Source organism: Perna viridis, chromosome 1, assembly GCF_037379345.1.
Source record: "Perna viridis isolate PV_CMFRI_1.1 ecotype Kerala chromosome 1, ASM3737934v1, whole genome shotgun sequence".
In the NCBI taxonomy this organism is placed as follows: domain Eukaryota; kingdom Metazoa; phylum Mollusca; class Bivalvia; order Mytilida; family Mytilidae; genus Perna; species Perna viridis.
Window position 1 is genome coordinate 58489634 of NC_142445.1, and position 19954 is coordinate 58509587.

The 19954-nt window shown below is 35.7% G+C and overlaps 2 protein-coding genes across 3 annotated transcripts in view; one reads left to right on the top strand and one right to left on the bottom strand.

The window, feature by feature from the left end:
* LOC148629578 (uncharacterized) overlaps positions 1-19954 on the top strand; it is a 38056-nt gene that overhangs the window by 11186 nt on the left and 6916 nt on the right. For both annotated transcript variants that reach the window (XM_088553911.1, XM_088553902.1), the window contains exons 2-9: positions 1288-1624; positions 4986-5169; positions 5587-7285; positions 8099-9638; positions 9951-10116; positions 11843-12005; positions 13646-13789; positions 14425-18799. In XM_088553911.1, coding sequence (XP_088410037.1) covers positions 1288-1624; positions 4986-5169; positions 5587-7285; positions 8099-9638; positions 9951-10116; positions 11843-12005; positions 13646-13789; positions 14425-18799 — 8608 coding nt within the window. The remainder of the gene's footprint in view (positions 1-1287; positions 1625-4985; positions 5170-5586; positions 7286-8098; positions 9639-9950; positions 10117-11842; positions 12006-13645; positions 13790-14424; positions 18800-19954) is intronic.
* LOC148629579 (kelch-like protein 10) lies at positions 1749-3930 on the bottom strand. The gene has a single exon (XM_088553935.1). The coding sequence runs from the start codon at positions 3850-3852 to the stop codon at positions 2101-2103; it is 1752 nt and encodes a 583-aa protein (XP_088410061.1). The 5' UTR covers positions 3853-3930; the 3' UTR covers positions 1749-2100.

The window sequence follows — 19954 nt, forward strand, 5'->3', positions numbered from 1 at the left end:
TGACTCTGGACAATAATTTGCTTAAATGTGAATGGATCTCTATTTCTACCAGAAGGTGTGATACCACAAATTGATTTGGATTGATTATCTGAACTGTTTAGGAATTGGGGGCCAAAACAGGGGGTCAGAAACAGGCATTGTCTTGAAGATAATTTGAAATCTACCACAATCTCAAAAGAAAAGCTTGGGTTTATTTTGGGATTATAACTTGAAACGTTTAGGAATTAGGGGCCAAAAAGGGACCAGAAACAAACTATTCCATGTCAAGGAAAAAATAAGAGGGTGTCCTTTGAAGCTAAATCTAACCCTGTAATGTAATTTTTGGATTTTGGACTGAGTGTTTAAATCTGTAATAATAGTATGGGTTAATTATGAAATTTGTCAATGAGATACATGTATTAGTAATATATTCGGTTGGAATTACAGAACACACATAAATTACTACAGTAATCCATTTTAAGGTCTTACTCTGCACAGTCACATAACTGTTTATTGATTTTGAACATTTCTATCCTTTGTAGTGAAAGAGTTTTTTGAACACTTTCATTCTGTGTAAGAAACTTTAATCTTAGCTTAAATGGTGGGTGCATACATGCTTTCCTAAACTGTTCAGGTATCGTATCAAGCTGCGCATTGTGAAGCATTTTGTTATGTTTGTTATTTAGTGGCTTTATGAGTATATATGATGAAATGTATAATTATTTGTTCCAATATGCCTGGTCCTAGGAGATAATTCACGTCGGTCGAAAAATCAATAGTTTCTATTGTGTTTCAGTGTCATTTACAGAGTTATCTCTCTTAATTTTGAATTCTTCAACACGTTTGCTATTACCAGTAATTAAAATCTCTTAAGATCAAGGCCTATATGAAAGCCACATGTTTACTATACCATTTTAAACAAAATATAAAAATATAAATATGTAAACTTTCCAACCATGCATCACACAACGATCGTCGTTCGATATTACTTCATAATCTACAGAAAAAAACTAACACGTGTACAAAACCAAACCAATACAGGGAAATAGGTTTTCCTGGAGTTTAAAATGAAAGACGATAATTTTGCGTGGTCTGGATGGGATGTTATTAAAGTGACAATCTACTTTATCCATCTATTTTAACTCATCTTCTTATATAATGCTTATTTTTTTCAAATTTGTCTAGAGACATTCGATTATATAATGACTCGGGAAAATATCAATATTTCAAAAATGGCGCATTAACTAAATATATTTTTGATTTAAAGAAATCATATCCTTGACATTTTATCTTGTTTTCTTTTTATAGGGTTTATACATTTGCTTCGAAGCCCACGACACCAGGTGAGAGAACCCCCGATCTATTAATAAGATTTCAAGCGGTTTCCCGAACACAGCCATGTGTCCATTACCGCTTCATGTCCGTCCATTCTCGGACCAAGCTCATACAAGTCCGCAGATATATCACCAAATACTTTAAAACTGTCTATGAGACCGGCTTTGTGTTTCTGTGCAAGACCAAGCAAATTTTGAAATCGGATGAGAATAAGCTGACGGTTTTCGACATTCTACCTAAGATACCGGAGATCAGCTCTGGTAAAACACCTGCTGAATGTTTCCAGTACCCGGATGTTCAGTATAAGAAGGTAAGAAAAAATATATATTTTACAAGGAACTAGAGCGATCAATAAGTGAAAATACCTAGGACTGACGAATTTTCAGGATGACAAAGAAAAGACACAAATGACAACTCGACTCAACAAATGATCCGTATTTGTTTGTATTTGAAATCTTTAATCCACAAATATTTACCGTTGCTAAGTCGACTTAGATACAATATGAAAGTACATTGAATGCATTTTAAACAACTTTACTATGTAAAACAGGTTCGTTCGTAGGACTATTTATTTCGTGATTTAAAGTGAATTAAAGTGTTGTTTTTGCACCTGTCAATTTTATAAATTTAAATTACAAAATTACTATTGCATGTTTCAATAATACATACATTAGAGACGTCGATAGTGCGCTTTAAATTACAGCAAATATTTCATTTTAATTGTTCAATGAATTCCTTGTATCGAGAAATGAATGAGGACAAAAAACAAGTTCCTTACTGGTTATATTAACTATTGGACATTTCGTCAGTATCGGCATGCCCCTGCGCACCATAGAAAGTGAAGTCTCTTAATGCTCCATGGTTAGACACAACGCATGCACTGACAGCACTTCGACCAGAATTAAGACCATGTGTTCGACTCCACCCCTTTGTTAATGGATCATATACTTCAACTGCGTCAGAAGTAGTTTCGCCATCAAATCCACCGATTGCAAATACATTGCCATTCAAAACAACTGCCGCAAAGTTACTTCTCCCAACTTCCATACTGTCAAAAGATCTCCAAGTATTTCTTTTAAAATCAAACTGTTCAACACTTTGCAGTCTAGAGCCACCATCATAACCTCCTAATGCCACCAAAGAATTATTCAGTGTTACAAGAGCAACACCACTACGTGCCATAGACATTTTCTCTAGAAGTGTCCATTGCTCATTGACTGGATCGTAACACTCGACTGAGTCCAAACAGGTTTGACCATCGAACCCACCGACGACGTATAATTTTCTGTTGTAGCTTGCTGAGCCAGCGTCACTTCGGGTCTGCATCATTGGCTTTACAAGCGTCCACTGGTTACACGTGTTGTCGTATCGCTCCACCGAATCGTGACGATGTCGACCGTCAAACCCGCCACAGGCGTAAATAAAGTTATCTACAACACATGCAGTAACATAACATCTGGCAAAATGCATAGGTCCTCGTTCAAACCATGCTTTTCTCTCTGGGTCGAAACATATGACACTACTTAAGTAGCGAAGACCGTCGAAACCGCCAATAACAAAAATCAGATTGTTTGATGTAACTGTTCCATGATACGATCGCTTTGACGTCATTGGTTGAACTGTAGTATACCAGTTGTCAACATTCTTGTCATAAGTCTCAATACTATTTACTACGCCTTCACTGGACCATCCCCCGACAGTAAAAATTACACTAGACGGAACACGTGGTCTCAAAAGCGGATCATTTAGAGACACTTTTGTTATCTGAGTCTTACCACGTAAATCAAGAACCTGCTTTGCTTTCTCTATTGCGGCTTCACAAACCTTTGATTTTTTAATTGTTTTATTCTTTTCTATTACATCAGTGATAAAGTTTTGCTTGCAGAATGCTAAACGTACAGCTCGAAACAGTGATCCATACTGATTTCTTCTTGAAATGTAGCTGAAGTCAATCCACCTGTGAATAGCTTGAAAAACTTCGCTTTCATCATTCACCAACAACTCGTCATTTTCTAGCAGCTCCAAAAGATCTGATGGCTCCATTGCCACAAATTCCTGGCTTAATTCTAAGATATTTGCCAAATTTGACGATACAAATTTCATAGCTTTCGATTTAAGAACTTCACAGTTGTAATATTTAGCAAATTTTAGTATCCCAATACAATTTTCAATACATATTTCGTTTATTAGATATTGTGTGCACTCTTTCATAAGCCCAAATATATGGAATCTGTCTGCTGCGGCGAATATATTTTCAAAATTTCTTTCATTTATGTTGACTGTGCGAATGTATACGTACTCTAAAACTTGCCGTATTGTTTCTGATGAAACTCCAGAAATATTTATCTCTTTGTTTGACTCATCTGTTCCGTATTTGAATAAAGATCTGAAATACTGGCTACAGCTTGCAAGAACAACACGATGAATAGGTATGATAACACCCTTTTCTTCTGGAAATGTAATGACCGCGTCACAAAATAAGTTTTTTCTTCGTAGTTCGTTTAACTCCATTACGAAATCACTGTCTGCAATTTCCATATTGTATTATGTGAGTCAGCTATAAATTAACATGTTGCTCATTTTTTGCCAGGATGTCTTCATAAACTTTTCTACTTTATGACGTCAATTCGCGGCAACATGAATGATGTGTTTGAACGCCATAGAATTACCCACGATACGCGCGCGTAGTTTTCGAAACGGTATTTCGGAATATTAAGGCCGATTAATTTGAACTGTTTTATTTTGCACTGAAAATATACTTGTTTTTAGTGTGAAAACTGTCATGATTAAATCAGTGACATGAACAACATTGCATTCTTTGCTACGCCGTGAGCGCATGATTCACCCGCCCCATGATGGACGTACATAAATAAAAATGGAGTTTTTATATCACATATCATTTGTTATACTGAAGTTTGCCCTTACAATACGAGAATTTTTATACATAAAATAATTCACTTAAATGAAATGTTTGAGTAGCAATACATGGATTTTTGTTCTCAAGTTAGTTGGAGTTACAGTGTGACATGCGATAAAATCCTGTATAAAATACGAAAGTCCCATAATTCTGAAACTAGATTTTTTTTCCCAAAAAGTACACAGACCGTTAGACTATTACAAAAGTAAATGTGTAAAGTTTGAAGATAATAGAACAAACGGTTCTGAAGCTACAGTACGACTTTTGAAAAAATCCCATTAAATATGAAAAAGTCAACTGCTTCAAAAAGAAAAAAAAAGTAACAGGGCTGAAAATAATAGTAAAAAAAAACAACTGTGCATAGTTTGAAGTAACTCCTGCATGCCATTTCCAAAATATGGAATGACTTATAAAATCTTGATCCTTCCATTTTGAAAGAAAGTTTCATAACTAAAAAACTAAAACTAATTTTCCCCGGAAATTATGCAGACCGTTTGACCATCATAAAAACGACTGTAAAGTTTAGAGTTTTTTTTAACAAGGAGTTATCAAGTTACGGTTCGACATTTTCACGCGGAATGACATGTGTATGCCATAATACAAACGTCATTGATGGACATATGAAAAGGCTTCGAGTTTTTAAGAATGAATGTCTCAGATATTGTTAATATTTGTATATTACGGACATTTTAAAGAATCTAAATATACATGTATTAAGAAATTAAAAGACTGGAATATACTTTTTCTATTCAAGGTGTGGTACAACTATGACGGAAAAAGATATCACTGTATGTGCGCATGTGTTATATTTCTGTTTGAAAGAAGTAAAGTCAGCCACTGGCCACAAGAAGTTCTTCGTGAAGAACTTGCTGCTAGTGCCATCGATGGCTTCTCCCATATACCAACAGATATTATGTCATGGAGTGGCAAACTTGTCGGTAAGTTTATGCATAGTATTACCCCCCTTTTCTAAAGCGTGTTCGCGTACTTAATAGCTGTTTAGCGCAATTGGCCAAACAAAACGGAATATTGGAACTGCATGATGTTGAAGGTTTCGTCCCTGACGATTTAGAAGATTACTTTTAAAAAACTTAATTTCTATTCAATGCCATCATCATGGTAATATTTTAGTTATACAATGCATTATCTCCTAGAACGGACCACCTTATTAAACAGTTTACTAAATGTATTGCGATCTATTTTCCCCTAACATTTTATCTTATATATTTTTTTGATTACCGCTATAACCTTGGTTCCCTTGATTACGCTTTCATATAGCTTAATTTGGCTGTTTATATCTTTTTTTAAATTTTCTGAACTTTAATATCAGTCCTTTACATGTCTTTTGAATTCAGAATGTCGTGGAACACCTCTGCATATTTATGCTGCTCTCGGAAAAAAGGACGAACTTGCTACTGCAATTCATCAACTACAGGATGGCACTACGGCAAAAGCGTTAAAAGACCAGAGGGGAGCCACTCCTCTTCATTATGCAGCAGCAAATGGGAAGTTGGATGAGTGTGAAATATTAGTCGCTGGAGTTGGGAGTGAGATGATATACCACACAGATAATTGGAAGCGATCGCCATTGCATCACGCGCTATACAGGCGAAAAGCTTCCACAATTACATATTTGATCCAAATGAACGCGGACGTGGACACTCCTGATGATAATGGAAACAGTTGCATTGACCTTTTGTACAAACAGAAAGCGAAAGATGTTGAGTTTATCGTATCTAAACTTGAAACCGACTGTGTTGATGACCGAGTTCGATGCTGTCTTATGTACTTATCTATGGCGAACAAAATGTTTTCAAATGTACGACGTATCGCAGATTCCTTAAAACCATCTTCTGAATTGAAACTTGGAACCACTTTTCTACATTTATCAGCAAAATACAAGTTGACAGATGTAACTAAGACATTATTAGACAGGGGTTTTGAAAGATCTGAAAGGGATTTAATGGAATTCCTACCTTTTCACATCGCTTGTAAAATTGGCGCTATTGATCAAGTATCATTACTTCTATTTCCAAATATTTCCGATGCAGATCTAAACAAGGGAATCCAGCTTTCTATCAGGTATGGTAATATAGAAGTCTGTCGAGAAATTCATTCTTTCCGGGCTGACATAGAACTCGAGGAAACTACAGTCTGTATGGTAATGCGGACAGCCCAATCTATGCTGCGGAAGTTCAAATTAAAAACTGTAGACGAAGAACCTTTAAAACATTTTGAGACCGTGGCTAGCATGCTTTTACCAATAATCAAGTCGTTATCCGATGTGTTAAACACTTACGTGTTCGATTGTGCTCTTTACGGTGCTGCAGAAACTCTTATTATGCTCAAATCACTTGGTGCTGACTTCAACACATGTGACTACTCCGGTAGGTCACCGCTTCACGAATCATCTCAATCCAACAAACTCCGATGTACTCAGGTGCTTCTTAAAGGGGGTGCTGATCCTAATGTTACTGACTGGAGAGGTTCCACACCTCTTCACTATGCTTGTGAAAAAGGAAATAACAACATAGTTAAATGTTTGATGGAAAATACAAATGTCAAAGCGAATATTAAAGACGTAAACGGGCGGACACCATTACTGGTCGCAGTGTACCATAGAAGAGATGAAACCGTAAGTTACCTATTAAAGTATTGCGATAAAGTTGTCGACTTGACCTGTTCTGACAAATTTGGCTACGGACTACTACATTATGGATTGCTTATGAAAGAGGAAACTTTAGATCTTATAGTTGAAAAACTTTCCGGCAAACCGAAGCCGTTACACGACGAAGAAGGATCAAAGGCTAAAAAGAGAATTAGAGACAGTTCCTGGATACCAAAAATCATCAACACATCGTACAAAGCTGTATCAATTCATGGCAATGATGAGGAAAGCTCACGTCAGTCATTCTCGCTCACAAAGAATATAAAAATGACTCTCTGGAAGACTAGAGAAGAAGAGCTTCGATGGTCAAGGTCAATACAGAAACTACCAGAAATTGAGTATGAACAGTGTAGTGGCTGTAGGCACTTTATTAAACCAACAACCAAGTAAGACTAAGCACATTCCATTAAACTTTAGAAAATATGGACACAACAATAAAAAAACAAATAAACACACAAACGAACAAAAAAAAACAAAACAAAAAAAAAACAACAAAAAAAAACAAAAAACAAAAAACAAAAAACAAAAAAAAAACAATACACGAAAAAAAGAAAGGATATTGAAACCAATATCATAGCCAAAACTCTATATTAGGGACGGAGTTTGAGTGACATCTTACATATGTATGGTATCTGAACCATGAATGGCTCAAAAAGCGTTTCATTTGAAATGATGTTATTCGGAAGCCATTGCTGACCTTGACGTATATAGAAGGTTTTGTGGTTTTTAATTATCCTTGAAAAGTATATGACGGCATTATTATCAAAGTTGTTATTAAGTATCACAACTAGTATATGAAATTTGTTTTGAAAAATTGAATCATAACAATCACGTTAATTTTTTCATGAGAGTTAGGGTCTGCATACATGCATTTCAATCGAGTATGGCCGGTTAATAGAAATAATCCAGTCCCTCATTGGCAAAGTCTACAGTGATATTTGAGAACGTAATAAGGAGATTTTGTCATTTAATTTTACATATTTTTCATTTTTTATTTTACTTAAACTAACGTATTACTTAAAAAGTACAGATATTTTTGGATGTGTTTGGTTGTAAAATTCAATAGAAGTGCTCGTATAATGTACTTACTATCAATGATATATGTCTGTAATTTCGAGTACTAGAGGATTGTTTTATTTTGCACTTCGTTTTTTTATCAATTTGTGAACTACTATTAGTGAAAGTTGTTTTTTTTTCAGACACAAGTGTGCGACGCCAAAAGATAAGCGGAACAAGAAAACTAAACTGAAGGCATTTAAATTTCACGAAAAGTCCGGTGACAAGGTCAAGACAACGAGTTCTGCATTCTTTCTGGCTGTTAAAACTGGGAGCACCATGGCAATGAAGAAGATTAAGAAATTTGACCTTACAGCGTCGTCCTTTCGCGACGATTTTGGAAGAAACGCTCTCGAGTTAGCAATAGAAATGAGATCTTTGAGACTCGTCAAAGCTGTTATGGAATTGTGTTCAGATATAGATAAATCGAACGCAATACAAAGAGTGGTATCACTGCCCAAAGGTTCAAAGAAAGAGAGCACACAACTTCAACTTCTAGTTTATCTATTCTCTGTTGACTTCAAGGCTCAAGGTGACCTTGCGCTGACAACAGCTATTAAGGAAAAGAACTTCGACATCATCGATGAGTTAGTGAAGAATATTGATGCAATAAGTGACGAAACGATGGTTTTAGCTGCCTCGTCTGGTGTCCTTGATATAGTAGAGCCTGTCTTCAGAAAGTGGAGGAAAAATAAATCACGTAGATTAAATGCTATTGACATCATTGGCGTAGCATGCTCTAGTAAGACTTTATCAGTAGAGGTTGTTAACTATTTAATTTCTCGCCAAAAACCAAAAGACAACAGTGTAGTGAAGAGTTCTGTGGAATCAAGCAAGTATGCTGAAGAACTAAGTAAATCTTTGACAATACCAGTTGTGAGAAGGAAGTCGTTACTTGGTAAACTCTTGTACAAGAAACACCCAGCACGACGGGCAAAACCGCCCGTATCGTCAGAAGTATTTAATGATATTGGACACATACTTTTGAAAAATGACCCAGAGATGGGGTTGGATACCACTGGACAGGTTCACATAGCATGCGAGTGCCTGCATGACTGCATTGAAATGAAGTGTTATCAGCTAGCCGAGGCTATCATAAAAAAGTCCGCCGGTGTAGTTTGGAGTTGTGAACTTTCCGACAGACGATGTTCTTTTCAGAGAAATTTTCAGAAGAAATTATATAACTTCAGGTCGACGCAGCTGGTAGATGTTTCTTACTTACAAAGCTTGGTTCTTGTAGCCTCTCATAAAGATGTACCTGACAGTATTCTTCACCTGATACTGAAAAACGGGGATATTTTTTTCCATTCTGAAGAAGGCTCAGATACTGTAGTTGATGTCGAAATCTTCCCAAAAGAAGGTTCATTTGAAAATGCGGAGAAATTAAAAGACAATATGATCAGACTTACCATGACAGTCTTGGAACTTCTCACAGGTGAAAAGTATCCAAAACAGAATTTGCTCAAAGTATGGAGACATGTTCCAGGAGTTTTACAGCATGTTAACCTCTTGACCAGGGATGTAAACTTCGAGGAGTTCATTAAAACCAAGGACGACCAGTTTCTGCGTCACTGCTATAGATTGTTCAGAGATGTAGCTTTTACCAATAAATATCCTGGAACAAATGTGCTGCATGTGGCATCTGGATGGCAGGACTCCGGAGCTCTCAAAATGGTTCTTAAGGTAAGGGCGTCATTTTCATTACTATATAGGTCAATAACGAAGGAATTTTGATTAAAATTGACTCGCTCAGTTTAGCTGTGTACATTTCTGTGGTTGTGAATAATGATACACAGTATATTTTACTAAAACAAAAAACAAATGCAAACTTATATATGTATAGAAAGGTCTGAAAAATTCCCAACGATGTTAGAACTGATGCATCGCAAATTTGACAGTTCTAACATCGTTGGTAATTTTTATGATCGATTTCACATCGACTTGAGTCATTATACTATTTCGGATGAAGGTGTGTTATATTTTTTTCAACTACAGGCTACAGTCCCAATAGATGTGATGGCAGAGAATGATGGGGGAGTCAATGCATTAGATGTAGCTGTCACATTCGGATACTGGCAGCATTATAAACTGTTGATGGATAATGGTGGCAGTGTTACTGATTTGGCACTAGAGAGTTGTTGTCTTAAAGACACAGAATTAGGTAAGTGTTGTTATATCTAGTAGCCATGAACTGCTGAGATATCCAGATAAGTTATCCTTATTCTTCATTTTGAATTTTGAAAATATCAAATTGCATGTCATAAAAAAGTAGACCTAATGGTATGTTTGGCTATTTCATATAAAGTCTGAATGCTGTCACTGGATTTTATTATGCATTTTAAGTGAAATTCAAGAGCTTATCGACTATCGATAAAAATACGACAATGGGATAAAATCCAAGTATATGGCCCGAACGTAAAAACAGGAAACACAGACTATCTGCATACACAATGTAGCGAACCGAATGAAATCATTACACAAAAAACTGCAGAAAAACAACACGTCACACAAATAACTAAACCACTAGCAACACAAATTCCTACTTGAAACCTCAATTAACATTAGGAGCTCGATCCGGAAAGCCAAGCATGTCCTGCTCCGACAGCGGCACCAACTATATTGCAAGTGCGTACAATCGGTAATAGTCTAGCTACACTTATGCAGCTACCCGACATGAACTACACAGGGGACTCATCAAAGCAATTCACACGGGGCGTTATCGTCCAATTCAACAAATAACATCGTATCATGATTTAAATAAAGTAAATAATAAAATGCTATAAATGTGATCCATTCAGATGTACAATATTGATTAGGCAAAAAAAAAAAAAAATAAAAAAAATAAAAAACAAAAAACCATTAAGATGTTCACACATCACCGATGTTACTTGACTACAAATCTAAACCTTAAATCTGATGTATTTAAGGTGAGAGTTAACATAAAACTTGCTTACATTTCACTTCAAATTTTGATAGAAAAGTCATGAATACATTTGTTAATTCTATGAAGATTGAATTCTCACAAAAATACAGATGCAAACAATAAATGTAAGCCAGAAGACACAAAAAATAAGCAGGTACGGAATTATTTAGCCATATTTTCATTTTGCTTTCTTAAAGGTATGCTATAGGTTTATTTCTTTAAGGTATGCTATAGGTTTATTTCTTTTCAAAAAATATGTCATTTTTATGCAACCCTTTTGAAAATAAGGTGTTAAAAAGGGAAAAATTGGTTTTATCATTAGAATTGATCGGAAAGATTATATTTAATAAGATTTTTTTATGATTCGGATGTCAACGTGTTTCGTTTGAAATTCTGTTTTTAATTTTGTTTACAGGGTAGACTTATCCTTAACCGTTTTGGAATTAAAATGGTACGAAATTGGGCCATCAAAAAAGTTCAATTATCAATTTGTGGTCCGATTTTGCATTTTATTCATTGGATTCCTAATTATAATGCCTACCTACTTCTTTCAATCAGATTTTGGATATCTCTTACGTTTTTCGAGATATAAGTGTGCAAAGGGGCCACACCTGAACAAATTTCCCAGTTTAATTTTTGGTCCGATTTTGATTTTTTTTCATCAGATTCTTTATGACTCCTCCCTGGGTTTTTCTATCAGATTAACATCTCTTATGTTTTTTGTCTCCATATTTAACTGTTATAAGTTCCAATGCATAAGTTTGTCAAAAACTAATAATGTGTCCCCACTTGTTCCAAGTGAACATAGTTTAACATGTTGTGGTCGTATCGAGCTGCGCTCCGCGAAGTTATACACTGTTTTGCAATAGAACATGCGAACATTGTATAGTTTGTAATACACATATACATGTAAGTAAATGATTTATTACAGTCGATACACACATAAGTTAATGATATGTTACAGTTAAAAGTATTATGATGATAAGTAACAAGTTGATGGCAATGGGTTGGTCAGATTGGTTACTCAAATGGACAGGAGCGAAGCCATATAAACGGCTGCTAGGAAAGACTCCAGATGAACTACATCCTAAGGCTAGGCTGAAAATAGTTAAGGATATTTGGTCTAGGTAAACTCATTATCTCGTATAAATTGAAATTCGATCAATCTACTTGACTTGTTTATAACTTGATTTAACTTTTTAGCTCACCTGGCCTATCACTTGGCGTCCGTGGTCGTCGTCGTCGTTAACAATTTTTCAAAACTCTTCTTCTCTGAAACTACTAGACCAATCAGAACCTTTGTGTGAATATTCCTTATGGTGTTTTGCATAGAAATGATATGGGGATATTTTATCTGTCGAAAAACATTGCCGCCGTTACTAGAACATAGGGGTCAGACTGAAGTTTTTGCATATATCTCCAAAATTTTTTAGGTTTAGCGAAATTTTCTGAAGATAAAAGTGTTCAGCTTGATGAGATCTATCTCTGGTTAAATTTTCGTCTTAATCTGTTAAGCTATGTTCGAGTTTTTTGCCCCTTTTTGAACGTTTTTTGTATTGCTCTTTTTATGAAAGTTTCTTTTAAAAATCTTCTCCTCTGACATTACTAGACCAATTTTAACCAACTTTGGTATGAAAGTTTCTTAGGATATTTTGCATTGAACTAATGTGGGGACTTCCGATCTGTCAAAACATGGCCACCGTTACTAAACATAGAACATAGGGGTCAGTCAGGAGTTTTTTTCTCGTATATCTCCAAAAACATTAGGTTTAGCCAAATTCTTTCAATTGCCGAAATGATCCTTATTATAAGGCCTACAAAAGTCTGCTTGGATCAAAGTTGTCGGATGACTCCATGTCACAGTTATTACCCTTGAAAGGTGAAAAAATAGGTTTTTTAACATTATTCAGCCAATATCTTGAAAACTTTGAAAGATAGTAACTTTCAACTGCTGATATGATCTTTTTGATAAGGCCTCCAAAAGTTAACGGGATGAAGGTTATCGGACGACTCCTTGTTAGAGTTATTGCCCTTGAAAGGCGGAAAATGATGTTTTAGCAGTTTTCATCCAATATCTTGAAAACTATAATAGATACTAGTAGAAACTTTCAGTCGATGATATGATCCTTGTGATAAGTCTTGTCGGAGTCTTCTTCCACTTAAATCTGTCCGACGACTCCTTGTTACAATTATTGCCTTAAAAAGGCAAAAAAAAAAAAAAAAAAAAAATCAGGTGAGCCATTCAGGCTCCTGGGAGCCTCTTGTTATATGTATTGTTTTTATTGCATTGATTCGTACACAAACAGATACCAGCTATATACATGTGAATATATAGCACCACCAATATACATGTGTCCACTATTGTTTTATCCAGTTCATAAAACTACCTACTTCTGTATGTAATTGGTTTTAACTTAATACTCTTTTGTATTTTCTTTTCTTTCCGTGAATTGCACTTCATCCGCAATTTTTTGTAGAAGATTTATGGTGGCTAGCATTTTGTATTGAACATTGAGGTGTTTCTCATTTACATGTACCTGCATTAATGATGTAATCATTTTATCTAATATTTTATCTAATATTTTATCTATCGACTTCTTACAAAAAACTATTTTCGTGTACAATAATTATTCGAAACCATATTAAAATTTCAACCATATTTACAGTATTTGAAATAAACATTTGAAAGAAAGCCTGAGCAGCGATACATTTATAAATTTACTTCTAACGCTGTAGGTGAACTGACTAAGGTATGTAACTATTGTAGACTCGAAGTTGAACCAGATGGGAAGATTTTGAAAGATGACGCAGATCTTATAAATGGTTGTTGCCTATTTAAGTTATGGGAGGTTTTAGAATTCTTCCTGGATAAGGGATCACACCTGGTCATCAACTCTCTTAACCAGGAAAAGTAAGAACTGCTTGTTCTAGTCTCGCCAATGAATTTGTCAAGGGATATTATGAAGCTACTATCCGTTCTTTTTGAGCTTTAAAGAATCAGCATTTTCAAGGATAACGAATCTGTAGCAAAATATTAAACGCACTGAACCTTTATATAAAGGATAAAGTTTGGGCTAATATTTTTTTTTATTTAAACTGATAAGGGCATAGTGCTTAAACTGCAGTGATATCAACTTAGATATAATAGAACAGTCAAATCTAGAAAACGTGTCCTTATAAAATACATGTACATGACTTTCATAAGGACACCATTTCTAAATTTGATTGTTCGGATTTTATACATGTACATGACGTATGGTTGCGGAGAATGGGACAATTTTCATGATTATGATAGTTTTGTCTGTATTCAACGCAGTTCATGCAAAGCAGCTAAGCGAAACATCTTAAACTAGAGAAAAAACATGACGTTGACACTATCAACTCAAAGAATCTTCTGATATACACCCCCCCCCAAAAAAAAAAACAAAAACAAAAAACAATACAACTAAATGAGTTAGCAATTTTTTATCGTTTTCATAAGGAAATATGTTATTTCGATAAATATGAATTTCGTGTTGTTTTATCTGGTCTACATTTTCATTACAGAGGTTTACACTCACAGACTCCTGAAACAATTAGTATGTTGTGTCAGTATTGTCCTACATCAGTTGTTAAAAAGTTTTTGGAACTAATTGACAAGAACATTAAAAAGCTTGGCAACAAGGCGCTAGGTGAAATTATCTTATATCTTGCCTGCAGAAATGAGAACGAGATTTGTAATCATCTCGTCAGCAAAAGTCTAACATCTATTGAGATAAAATCTTATGAAGATTTATTAACAGCAGTGGACATTACAGGAAAATCGGCCTTACACCACCTAGCAAACAATGGAAATCATGAAGTGCTAAAGTTCTTGGTTTCAAACTTAAATCCTTGTTGTATACATGAATCTCCTGTGTTGGACTTAAGAGACAAATCAGGATCAACTGCATTGTGGTATGCGCTTACAAAACAAAACTGGCATTGCGCTGAATTGTTACTAATGTGCGGTTGTAATCCAACGTTACTAAAAGGGGTGCCAGATTTTGATACCAAGAGACGGTTTACCTACCAAAAACCAATAGGTTTAGATCAGCTTTTCCCAGTGGAAAATGAAATACAACAAAACCATGGGAAGCAAATATGTAGGTCGTGGGTGCCATGGCGCAGTGGATATTATTTTAGTTTGAGTTCTAGGTCTAGTCATAGAGGTCTGAAAGAGGAATATAAAGAGGATAAAGGAAGAGCAGCTATGAAAATAGTAAAAACACTTAAGTCAAATGGTCATAGGCGTGTTCAAGAATTAATTAAATTAAGTAAAGTTGCTAAAAATAACCGGGCTGCATTAATTCATGTTGCCTTTGCGATTGGTGACCAACAGTTGGTTTCAAAGACATTAGATATCCAACCGACTATTGTTAATCTTAAGGACTCAAACAAAGTCCTTCCAATGACTTACGGAGTTGTATATGGCAATCCAAGCATCGAACGTAACATGCCTTTGACAAAAGATGCCTCTCAAATACAGCCACTTGTGTGGAAGTTTATGTCAGTCAGGAATAGATATGAGAGACTTACTTACTCGTTGACTCAGTTGCTATTCTTTATCGGTTGGAGACACATTGGAGAAGGGGCCAAACTGCCTTACCCCTTTCATTTCTTCGGAATAAAAGCAGAGACGAGCGGTTGTAACGATGGAGATCTTGGTATTTTACTTAAACGTATACATGCTGAAAACTGGAAACTAAACTCAACAGAGACCGTTGCAAAATACAAATCAACTGTTAGAGACACGTTGACTACATTTTACACTGAATCATCAGTGAATATCTTTATGAACATACTGGAATACCTTCAAGTAGGTGAGCTCAACGAGCAATACAACAAGTACTATCTCTTGTGTAGTGAGGATCAAAATACCAATGGAAATATCGTAGATGTTTTGAAACGAGAAATTGAATCGATCGGTGTTGATGAAATGACCAACACTATATGGGCAGTACTTCTAATGTCAGGAGAGTCCTGGGTATTTGACCTATACTTAGATAAGATTAAAAAATCCGAAACTAGGAAATTATCTGACCCGGTATTACTTAATTTAACACTTTTTGATCTCCTTCCGTTGTATGCGCGATCATCTGACAAAACAGATATTCTTCGACTACGCAAAAAGACTGTTGAAAATGTAAAACAATTGTTATTATCAGAAGAAGGGTTAACTTTAAGTACAGATATGGTTACAATAGCAGTGTACAAACAGCTATGGGCATATCTGCAGTTAATAGGCCAACACACGCTGTTAGAAAGTGGGGTTTTAAATTCTGTATGGCAGACGGTAATGGCTAGGGCAGCTGAGACTGGGAACTTTAACTTCATCAAGAGCATTCTGAGTAGTTTAGAAATTACTAAAATGACCAATGAACAGAAAGCGTGTTTTACTGCGTTTATATGTATTTCTGGCTTGAATGGACACTTCGAAATTGTGAAGTATTTAGTTCGAAGTCGCATCCCCATGGTCTGTGACATGAATGATCCAGCTTTCCAAAATCTTCTAGGAAAACATTACGTTCCGTCGTGGGGCGTTTTAGAATACGCATTAAAAGGTAATTGTGCAAAAACATTCGAATTTCTTCTACAGTGCTATAAAGAAGACAAAAGCATTAGAAACACAGTCCAAGTAAATATTTTGACAGAGTTAGCTTCTCAAATTGGAAATGTGGAAATCTTCAAACTTCTGAGCAAGTATTCAGACAAGGAGCTTGGGTTAGTTATGCCACGGGACGTCCTTGATAAAGCATATAGATTTTCTCTCGCCAAAGGTAGGGAAAAGTTCTGCCTTCAGTTACTTGAAAATAGCAACACGAGTTTAGTCGTTTACTCTGAGAGCAGAGAGAGTTCATTACATTTCGCTGCAATACATGGAATGTATACACTGGCATCCAAACTACTACAGACAAGGCCGGAGATTTTGAACCAGACAGATAGGCATGGTAACATGGCGTTGGACTATGCTAATGCCTGTGGAAATGTCATTGTTGCTCGGCTATTAGAAGAACACAAAGCTGAATTTTCTACTAATTACACACAGACAAGCTATTGTTGTGGGTGGTTTCACAATTATATGATTGAAAATGAAAAGAAAGAAACAGTCGAAGATGACTCTCCTAAATTCTTCAAAAATCTGAAGCGTATGAAAATGGACCTACTGTCCGTACTGCGAACTGGCAATGATCATTTAGGAGAATACATTATATCAAATTCAAAGTATCTTATCAAGGAACAGTTAAAATCAAATTTTTCCGAAACTGTGTCTCTTTACATGTATGCTGCTGAGACTGGTTGTAACAGCTCTTTGAATTTACTGTTACAGGTAATAAACAATGATGACAATTTAGTAAAAAAGGTGATGTCACATGAAGGTAAAAATCAGGAAACTGTTTTGACATGTGCGGTTCTGAACAATCATCTGGAATGCATAAGATTGATAATGAATTTCGATATAAGCTGGCTACAGAAAGACAATAGAGAAAATGCGCTGCACGTTGCAGTCCGAAGAAGTCATTTAGATGTTGTAACCCTTGTAGACAAGAAATCCAAAGGAACACTACGAACACAAAATGATCAATATGGCGTGACACCAATTATTTATGCAGCAGCATTAGGAAATCATCACATAGTTGCATATCTCAGTTCAGAACCATCACTGATATCAACTACTCATGTTAATCACAAAACAGAAGACCAAACAGATTACTATTGCATGGAATGCCTGCTTGACCTGTGTATTGGGTGGTCAAAGTTGTATCAAAATCAACAATATTTTGCAATGCAGGAACGCACGACTAGGCCATTGGACGAGGAAGGTAAATTCTGTAGGCTGTTCTTCAGACGACAAAAGGCTGTTGTTAATTATTGGTCATACCAACATAAATTAAAATATGAAACAACAAGTGAGCATCTACTACAAAGAATGATGCGAGAGATACCGAAAGGTTGCACAGCATGGCAGCAGGTTCTTACATGTATGGGCTATAAGGAATCAGAAGATAATTTGCATGAACTCTTACTGCTATTGCCTTCTCATGGAAAAGAGCCATTGGCGACAAAGATGAAAAAAGTTATGACTAAGAAAGAATATACGAAAACTTTGATAAGATTAGTTGAAAGTGGTCTTTCAGTTGAAGATTTTCTTTTGAGCGCTGCAGCATGTGGAAATACTGAATTCCTTGAAAACTTTGACAGCAAAAACATAGTTGATGGAGAAGACAGGGCTTCTTTGAATGAAATTGCCTTTGCCTTTGGGAAAACGTCTACTGCACTTTATCTTCAACAAAACAGCAATACCATCTATGAAGTCTTTCAAGACTTAAGTGATGTATTACCGTTGCGGGTCAAATGGTTGACTCGTATGGAAAAATTAGGGAATGAAACTTGGTTGAAGTCTATAAGTGAAGATCCTCTCGTCGGCAAATTATCGATGGCAGACTTTTGGATCATAGCTAATTTTCCCGATAATATAATTGAAAAGATATGCGAAGACATTGAACCAAACTCCCTTATACCACAAATTCTAGCAGAAAAGAGGTATAATGTTGATATTGAAAGTTTCAAAAGAAACAACCCTTCCTGTTCAAACGAAATCAATCACAGAGTATACATAGCTTCCAGCCTGATTTACGGTAGGCAATTGATAATGTTTGCCAAGAATGGAAATGAAAAGTTTAAGACTACCCAAACAATTAAACTGGTATGTGAGCCATCTGGGCCTGGGAATCTACCAAAGATTCACATAGATTCTGGAAATTATCAGGAGTCAGTTGTATTTACCCAGTCTAACTCCGGTACATCTCTAATGATTGACAACTCGTTGGTTCAGAAAACAGAGGAAATGAGGGTCAGAAACTACATAATGACAAATATAGTGTCTGAAGTTACTTCCATGGTAAGTTAGGTGATACTAATTGTGGATGTAATTATCTTTACATTAAAGACACGTAAAGTTATCTTACAAAGTAAACTGTATTAAAAACATTTTAAAACAGGTTATTTAACATATTTTCTTATTACTATACGTGTGTATTTTCATTCTTGTGATTAGTAATTGACTAACTATCTAAAGACAAGGATCTGTTTATTAATGATGTATTGGTAGTATATGCACACACAGTTATTTTATAACCCTGCATAGTTTTAGTAATTGTATTGTTTGCTAGATAGACTCGGCATCACCTGGAAACAAATCGTGCTCCTCTACTTGCTGACCTATTCATTTTACTCTTACGAGGCCGACTGTATGAAAGAACATTGTTTAGCTAGATCCTTAAATCACAGTCTCCGCTATATAGATGACGTTTGATTTAATACATGGCATCTACCCCAAAGAATTTGAGATAAAGGACGCTGTAACATCAGCCTCATATCTTGACCTACACTTTGAAATCGATGCTAAACTAAAGGAATATATTGACCAAACTATACGATAAACGCGATGGCTTTTCATTCTGTATTGTCAACTTTACTTTCATATGTGGCAAAATCCCTTCAGTACGTGCAGTAGTTTTTATATCACAACTCATACCAGACTTTATGCCAGAGCTTGCCGTTACTACACAGACTTTTTGTACACCGCTAGACTTCTTACAATCCGGCTTCTGTAACAGGGTGTTTTTGCTACAAGTTTGAAGTCATCACTACAGAAGTTTTATAGTCGTCAACATGAACTCGTGGGTCGTTGGGATGTATCCAACTGTATCATGAAAACTGGCTTGTTCAACGTGTCATAGTTTTTTTTCCTCTTTTGTCTACTCTGGCCTTGAATTTTTATGAGCAACTCGGCGGGTGTTTCTAGGAAAGCAGATGACGCTTACCCTACCGGTGAACCTGGTCCAAGCTCCCAGTTGTTTTGTAGAGACCAAGTTGCTCATTTACTTTTGTTACTTTGTATGTATTATTTTGGTTATTTTGTGTTCTTTGATGTGTGTCTATTTTCAATGTCTGGCCTTTATCCCTGGATTAAATTCTTTTGATTTCCACTGGAATCCCTTGATTACTCTTCTGTCAGTGGGTTGCTCCTTTCCATCCCACCCAACCTCTCAAA